Below are 8,994 nucleotides of genomic sequence, written 5' to 3' on the forward strand. Positions count from 1 at the left end.
CATGGGAAGACGGAGGTGTGAGGTGACCAGCCCGCCTCCATCACGACTCCATTAGCTACAAGATGACTCATTTCTTCTCTCGAAGACAACTACATTAAGAGCCGGGCATGGTGTTCAGGTAATACACACTTAAGTCGCGTTGAGTGGTAGAAGGTGTTTACAGTCGAGTTGTGCCCCTTGGGACGAGTGTTTTATAGACTGCTTCCCAAGTCCTCTGTGGTTAGAATAATCTCCAACTCTGACTTTGAATCCTATCAGAGAGTCTGCGCGAGTGTGGTCTGGTATTTTAGACACGGGAGTGCGAGTTGGAAACACTGGCAGACATCAGAGGCGCCCGCCGCTGTCTGTATGGTTGATAAGTGCACTCAGGTCATGACGTTGACACGAGGCACTAGCTTTGCAGGGTGATCACGTACTCAAGTGGGCATTGCTCATGCTTCAGATGGTAGAAGAAGTTTTCTCAAGACGGCAGTGAACACCTTAGGCTTAGCCTTGAAGTCAACGCAAAGAACTCTGCGGACGAGTACTCTAACTTCTAATGGAAGGCCTATAATGCTGCGATCTACTCATTTCAATTATCGCACACTGTGAGCAAAGAACATCAAGGACATACGTGGCTAATAACCCCAATGACATTATCAAAACACTAGGGACCCAAGAATACCTGAATGACTGCAAAGTAGTTTTCAATGACTCTGTGTTGAGTTATGTCTGAAATTTTGGAATGAGTTGATAGATTTATGAAGGCATTTCTACCAGAACCCGTATTTGGCCCGTTGAGTTAGGATCAGGCTTGCTGGCTCGCAGCATACTTCTCATGATAAGAAATTTGATTTAGAATAGAATAAAATCAAATGAAGAAACCAAAATCATATCAGGATAAAATGTATTAAAGAAAGGATTCATTTCGATTTTGTCGACTTTTCTCCGATGATGCATGTGCAGTGAAATATTCCAGCAAGCGTGTTTGAGTGAATATTGAACGCTTCTATCCATTAGTTTAATGACAGGCTTACAGGATTGAAAGCTGGGATCAACGCGGATCTACATCGATTTTGTTTCTACTCGATAACGTTAGTTTAAGGTGTTTCCCACGCAGTATTATGCAGAACATGTCGGCAGGCCTTTAGATTAAGTGGGCCGGGGTTTCCACAGATGCCAGATCACTCATTTCCCTTTGAGGGTTCAAAATTTGACAGATGCCCCAGTGATCTGTCAGTGAGTGGCTGATGACGTTTGGGGTCTTCCAATGATATTTCAATGATCTTTGAAGTACCAATGATTTTGGTCGTTTGCCAAACTGTTCCTGTTCAGTGGAAACGGGGCATAATGGTTCTCGAAGAGACTTCCATATTATGCATACGTATAATGTGAAATATATTCAACTCGAAAACCAAATATTGTCATAATCCATCATTCAGAGAGATGTAATAAAGGTAAGATTAAAACACCCACCGGCTAACGTATATGTGTAGGTAGGTGTGATGCATGGCACTGTTCAACAAGACATGCTCATGTCGTCCTATTTCAACAATTTGACTGTTTCTTATCAAACTAGACAGGCCTAGGACTAGAGACAGGCCTAGGACTCCCATGAGGTTAGACCTGTGGGTTATGCCTATAGGGTCAGCGTTACGAGTTAGGATTAGGGGTAAGGGTTAGAGTTAGGGTTAGGGTTAGAGGTCAGGGTTAGGGGTAATAGGGTAAGGTCCACTTGTAGATACCGTCCGTGTCTAAAGCGCACAGGAGGTCCGGCCGGCCTGTTGGTTAGGCCTATAGGGTCAGCGTTACGGGTTAGGAGTCAGGTTTAGAGGTTAGGATTAAGGTTAGGGTTAGGGTTAGGGGTTAGAGTTAGGGGTTAGGCTAGGAGTCAGAGTTAGGGGTTAGGGTTAGGAGTCAGGGTTAGGGTTAGGGGTTATGGGTCAGGGTTAGGGGTTAGGGTTAGGGGTTATGGGTCAGGGTTAGGGGTTAGGGTTAGGGGTTATGGGTCAGGGTTAGGGGTTAGGGTTAGGGGTTATGGGTCAGGGTTAGGTCTAGTTTTTAATCTACTGAGCTAAGATAGAAGTGACCCGTGGCCGCTCAGGTTTGAAACCGGGTCAGGAGTGACCGCACGCTAGCCGGCCTCCAGCCGGTCTGTTCTTAATTACAGTACCGCCTGTCCCTCTGCATCTGAGAGACCGTTCGCTAATACTACTGCTAGGACTAAAAAAAACAAATAATCCTTTCTCTTTATTTACGTCATACTTACCATCCATGTCCAGGGTGTGCACGATGTCCTGTGGGTAGGGAGGAGGGTGGCGGTACAGCGTCCTACTGCCGTAGTCAGGAGCAGACCGCCGACCATACCTAAGGTGACACACATACATCATAACCTTTACTTCAGATCTTGATCTTCATACAGTGCAGTACACAATATGTTACTTTTGATATCCGGAACAAATCGAGGTAAACAGGGGGTGCAGAATACTACTAACTCTTTGAGGCAATGCCATGGCAAAAAAATGACCTCCATAGCAGACTCTCTGAGGTATTTTTTCTGTGTTTTTGGCTCATGATACACTTTTTCTTCCAGTTTCTTTTCGTACTAGGTCGCTTGACTTTTGACCCTGTACGGTGTGTATTATGAGCCAACAAAGACGGAAAAAAGGCCCCAGAGAGCCTGGTATGGAGGCTAGCAACAACTGACGTTCGCGATGACGATACCTTACAGATGTCTCTCCTTACAAATGATGAAATAGTGAAACTTTAAGTCAAAATTGCCACGGTGCAAATTTGGAATGTTACTATTGAGCACAGACTTAGAATGGATCTGTAGGCAAAAATAGATAAACAACTTTGTTCAAGAGCAAGTGCATCAGCGTGAACTGTGATGCATCAGCACTTAGACTTCGAGTAGAATAATCCCCTTAGCGTGGGCTAATCAATGAACTGTACTTGCCAAACTGAGAGGATGTCTACGACGAATTACATCGAAAGAAACGTGAACAAGCTTGAGTGTTTTTACACCGCCGTGGACGTCATAACATCACTTGTTACGTCATGACTACGGAAGACGTCCAGGGAATGAATGTGTTTGTCACACCTGTTCCGATGCTGTTAACAGGGCCTTCACACAGAAACCGAATAAGTAGGAATCAAGCAGAACCAGCCGGAATGAAGTATTTGCACAATCCGTGCCACATTCAGGGCCATTCGGGTGGGAATTTCAAATGGACCTTATATCCCCTTCACACGAGAAGGAATGAGCCAAAATGCCGTCAGAATGAAAATTCCTTTCTATTCCTGTGTATTCTAGAAATTCACACTCCATTCCAGATATTCTTTTAGCCATATTCTGGCAGGATTCGAAGTGGCTTGCCGTTTTGGTTCTCCATCGAATGAGATAAGAATGTTTTGAATAATGTTGGAATTTCGTAGAATGCGGTCATAATTCAGTTAAAATAGTTAAAATACACTTAGAATCCACTTTGAATGCCATTCGATATTTTTTCACTTCGAATGCACCTCGACAGTTTTTTTTGTCAAACTAGACAGGCCTAGAACTGGAGACAGGCCTAGGACTGCCATGAGGTTGGGCCTGTGGGTTATGCAAAAACTTTCGGGCCAGCCAAAAGAACGGGCACAAATATAAGGAATGCAACAAGAATTTCTGGAACACACTACGAATTGCCAGGAAACGACAGGAATAGAAAAGAAATTTTCATTCTTACGGCATTCCGGCTCATTCCGACACATATCATCATCAAGAAAATGGTAATGTAGAGGATCACTAGAGAATAACAAGGCAATCAGAGATGGCAAACTTCAGTCCCGTAAGGGCGTCTCCCACTGAGACTGAAGTGCGGTGGTGGCGGCGCTGCGGCACAGCAATTTGATCGAGCGCTCAGCGAATGTCATCGATGAAAATTAATCTTTCCACAGTTCGTGTGATTTAGTGTCTTTTGAGTCATACCTGTACGTTTGGTAAGGTATTCCCATCATAAAATTAAGGCTGACGCAAATCCGATATACATCGCAGCGACTTAGTCATATTGCCCTTCGACCCTTTAAACCATACAGACACGTTTAATGCGAACAAAAGTTCGCTATGTGTTGAATCACTAATCGATTCCCAAAGACGTTGTGACGTGTTGTGTACACGTTTTTCACTATTCTTACTCTGTGCTATCACACTGTGCTATCATAATAAGCTTTCGGTTTAATGCCTCAGCTCAGTAGCGTATGTAATTGTCTTTGGCCAATGTATGTTATTATTGTCTTTGTCTCTAGAAAATTAACGATACACGATTCAGGGCAAGATCACAGTGCTGTCCTCCTGCGCATGTAAAGTTTGCAATCTTGAATGATAATAAAGGGATATAACATTGAAAGAAGAACTCAGAGGTTAAACGACGACAGACCAACCTTTGCCTTGTGAGCAGACGAAGGTAGTTTGCCAGATTTTTGTAGTATTTTCCTTCTTCTGGCGCTTCCACGTCTTCCTCCTCCTGCGCACGCGTTACCTCCACGCATGCGTAGATTAGTACTAGGAGGCAGACATAGCTGAAGATTCTGACCGACGTCATTCTATAGTCTGGATCTGGAGAAAACATAGTAAATCATAAAAATAAGCATTCAAAATATTAAACTCAATCCCACCGAATACATGCATGTAAAGTTAAAAGGTGTTCTTAGAACCTTCTCTGTACTTTATTTTAGAAGAAGAGAAACTATAGAATATATTACTCCTTTCTAACTTAAAGGCAACCTAAGCAATGTCACATTGTTAAGAGTGGAAATATTCTGAATGAGGCAGTCTGTATAGTATTGACATCTAATGCACTATTTTAGCACATGTACATCATTATTTCATAAATTGAGCCGTTAAAAACAGCACGGGAATGAGTTGCACAAGGATTCCAGATCAAGATTTACTACTTTAGTATATTGTTTCTTATTGTATATATACGGTTTTTATGTTGTAAATTTCAACGCTATTCAGGCTGCTATTATGTCTGCCATGTTGAAATCAATAAAGGATGATGATGATGATGAAGTCCTTATTTTTTTGGTGGGGGTGGGGGGTACAATAATAAGAAATACCCTCGTGCAACTTGTCTCTGGGCTGTTTTAAACCGCTCAAAGTATCAAATTATGTTGTAAATGTGAGAATACAGTGCAGTAGATGTCAATATCATGCAGATTGCCTTATTCAGAATATTTCCACTTTGACGCTGTAATATGGCTGCCTTTAAACACTTCCATGCTTTGGTAGTGAGTCCCGTCAATGTCATTACAAAGATACAAATGACGTCGTTATGTGATCATCTGAATCTGAAAGATGTTAAAGGTGAATCTAGACAGCAGTTCAAAATGAGATCGCACATGGGCGCTGTTGACTTGAAAAAAATTGTCACCAATGCAAATCTCAAATTCAGTAATATGATACTAGCTTCATGACGGAGTGATGCATCTAGTACTACCTTGGGTTTATAGTGGCTCGATATTTGACATTATAAAATAGGATTAGCATACATAAGATGCGGTTATAATGTTAAACAATTTTAAACACAGCAAAGTCTTCAGACAAAACCGTCCTCACCTACAGGGAACGATGCATTGTGCATATGAGAAATCGCAGAAGTAAGATTTTGTTCCGTAAACCTGTAGCATTAACAGAGTTCATCTACTTCTCATTACATAGTCCTCATGAATTTGCATAGAATTGATTTTTGAATAAGGCAATAAACAGAATTTGTCTTGCCACTTGCAGCTGCCATATTAATTATCCATTACTGCTTTAAGTCGAAATGAAAAGATAAAGGCCGAACCGACGGGGTCAGCAATGGAGACAACAGGTGCCTCGGGTTCCAGTTTCCGACCCGGAAGCCATCATGAATGCCGGTGACTAGATATGCGGTGGCCGGAAATAAATACGGAAATCTATTCAGCTTTTTTTCTCTGTGCTATATGCCTGGAGACTGAGAATATTGTGTGTAAGGCTATGGTGAAATGCCATAGAAAATAGGGTTTCACGAAATGTCATAGAAAATAGGGTTGATAGGGGAAAGGTGAAGTCCTTCTGGCTCTCCGGTTTATCACGCTGAGGACACACTCGATTGTTGCAACTGAGTTGCTTGAAAATGTCAAGTTTTTTTTTTCAAATACCTCTCAGGAAAGGATGACAGCGACCAAGCCATGTTTGATATCAAGAGTTTTCAAATGAAATCATTGCATATATCAAGTAATTGTGAAATAGAATATATGCCGAATCTTATGTGCTTCGGAATGATGCTCGTAATAAGAAACCTAGTATCAGATTTACAAGGGTAAAATTCAATGCAAAACAGTGTAGTACGGGACCCAGGACGAGAACGCTGCGTTCTATTTCAGCATCTGTAGTTCTATAGAAATCGAGTTTTTAAATCACAGTCTTGATGATTCGTGCGAAATTTAGGCTATTTTGTCAGAAAGTTCTTTTGGAAACCACTGGTGATCTTTTGTAAAGTTCTGGTGGAGAAATATCGTCCTGTTGTGTATATTTGTGATCCGGTGTAACATCCGGACTTAACATGGCAAAGAAAGAACTGCTCATCACCAGCGAAAGCATGCCTGTAAAAACGTCCCTGTAAAAGAGTGCCGGATCGGTACCTGTCAAACCGACGTGTTACAAAAATGGATCACGGCCTTGCGGGTTGCGTCAGTTTTGACACCGTTGCGCCCTTCAGCCGTTGAAAGATTTATCATAATCCTTAACACTTCCATTTATTCTCTACCAGTTACCATGTGGTCACGGAATGACACATCCATGCGATGGTAGCTTCTTCATGTTGAAGTTTCTCTTTCTGTGGATGCATGATTCTATCACAGGAAATGGGGCCATCACTCACAGAAGATGCCTGGTTGCGTTTGTGAGGACAGATTTAGGCCGCACACAAAAGGATGAGAACTTCACTTCGTGTTATACATGCAGTTTCTGTCACTTATTTTTAAAGAACTTGTATAACCAGGAATATCTCGTCACATATGATAGTGGTGGGTACCGGTGCAGAAATTCAGGTACAGGCACAGGTCCTCTTTAAGTCCAGAGGATCAGGTCCGGACCTGAACCTGAACCTGATTGTCTGTGAAAACGTGCATGGGTGATACCCCTGTACGTTTGGCTGTAAAGAGGGACTATAAACTATACTCTTCTCTGTTTCGTTCTTGTTATTTTCTTAGACCACTAAACGTGTGGACGCCTGCCAATATGTTTTCGTTTTCCAAAATCCGGTCCACTGATTCTTTCAGGTCCACCTTTTTCGGACCGGCCCAAGAAGAAAACCCGGTTTTGTACAAGTAGCTCGTGATGTTTTTACTGACATTAGACAACGTTGTTATGCATCCGCTATGATCTATATTATTCCATAATTTGCTTTGCATGTTTCATGTACGTCACTACTGTGTGGTATTTTGTATGGAGAGCTTACCATTGTATCTAAGATGTTGCTTTGAAGTTTTGTTTAATGTTTGTTATCCTTAGATAGTATCATACTGTTTACTCGTGTACGCCCAAAAACTTTGAAGCTGTCCAAATGGCGAGTTGTGGTTCCTAGATAAAATCAGACAGCTACAGATAGATGATAAAATAACTACATATTTTGCACATCGAGTTTAGAATGTTCACGTCAACATCTTTCTCTTGTCGCTCTAGTAGAATAGACAACTAATAGCAACCAGACACTCACAAGGGCGACTGATTCCGAAGTCAAGGTTTTCATCGACATCCGATGGACGAACATCGATCGAACATCATGAATGATAAACTTTGGATGAGGGCACATTAGACACGATTAAACCACTTGTTGTTCTAACTATTTCACTCTCAATGTCAAATATTACGTTTCAGCCTGTGACTGCCTGACATCATTAAGGATCGCTCCTAACAAGTGGAGTCTGTTCGTGGTATAGTAAGACTCCTCTTCTGACTTCAGAACATGAGAGTCGTGCGGTCTTACTTGACGGTAAATTGTCCATCATTTTCTTCCAACTTGTTTCTACCAGATTTCTTCCGATTTTCCTCGCACTGAAATACCATTGAGATCTGTTTAAAACATGGATTCAAACTTTAAACAAATCTTGATCTCTTTATTATTGTTAAGATTCTGCTTCACGTAGGTCTACCTGGCACGCAAAATAGTTATTATCGCGTGTAGTGTACAATTGAGGCAGACCTCGGCTGAACCAAATGTTGTTTAACAACGCCGCCTTTGATATTTAATGTGATTTCAATTGACAAAGTCTTGTGCTCTTTGGTGCTTTCCTGTGATATCCAATTTGATCCACACGTATATCCAGTTTTCCTAATCAAGATCAAACAAAAATCAAACATTGTATATTCTTTTGTAACTCCAGCGCACCACAAAAAGGAAGACTATTGATAAGAAACCCACCGAAGATGTCATTATTACCATTGATAGTGCGGCGAGAAAAGGAAAGATCATGAATCCAGATCCTGGAAACCAGTCAGGTTCGTATAGCTACAGTTTGGAGACTTTCTTTGATTCCAGGTGGAACCAGTAGGAATCGGACACTCAAAGATATGACGATGAAGAGTGACATTGTTCATCTACTTTTGTGCGGCAAAAACTTAGCATATAAAGATACGATATAGGAGGTATAGAGTCATGGCCATCCGTGCAACCAGTCTATCTGATCTAAGAGTTCAATCTCAAAGCAAAACTGCATTCAACTTGGTAAATAAATCGTCCATGAATCTGCTAACGTTTTCCACTTTCTGCTCATTGAATGCAAAAGGAAGTGATAAGTACTAGTAACAAAAAGAAAACCATGCGACATTGGTCTAAAATCTCTCTTTTCCAATCATATGAAGAAAAAGATTGTCCCACCTTCTCCTGAAGTATCTTTTCTTCTCTCTTCCTCTCTGTTGCCCCGACTCCGAGTTGTCCTTGCTTCAGCTGCAGTGGTTCCCTCTCTGCTTGGCTGGTGACGCGGGCACATATAAGCAGGTGTAGC

At 41.7% G+C, this 8,994-nt stretch overlaps 1 protein-coding gene across 1 annotated transcript in view; it reads right to left on the reverse strand.

Moving 5' to 3' along the window:
• The window catches only part of LOC118403386, a 10,055-nt gene extending 1,061 nt beyond the window's left edge, over positions 1 to 8,994 (reverse strand). Inside the window, exons 1-3 of the mRNA XM_035802093.1 lie at positions 8,868 to 8,994; positions 4,405 to 4,579; positions 2,249 to 2,346 (exon numbers count right to left, since the gene is read on the reverse strand). Of these exons, the coding sequence (XP_035657986.1) occupies positions 2,249 to 2,346; positions 4,405 to 4,579; positions 8,868 to 8,979 (385 nt within the window). The 5' untranslated portion in view covers positions 8,980 to 8,994. The remainder of the gene's footprint in view (positions 1 to 2,248; positions 2,347 to 4,404; positions 4,580 to 8,867) is intronic.

Source organism: Branchiostoma floridae, chromosome 16, assembly GCF_000003815.2.
Source record: "Branchiostoma floridae strain S238N-H82 chromosome 16, Bfl_VNyyK, whole genome shotgun sequence".
In the NCBI taxonomy this organism is placed as follows: Eukaryota; Metazoa; Chordata; class Leptocardii; order Amphioxiformes; family Branchiostomatidae; genus Branchiostoma; species Branchiostoma floridae.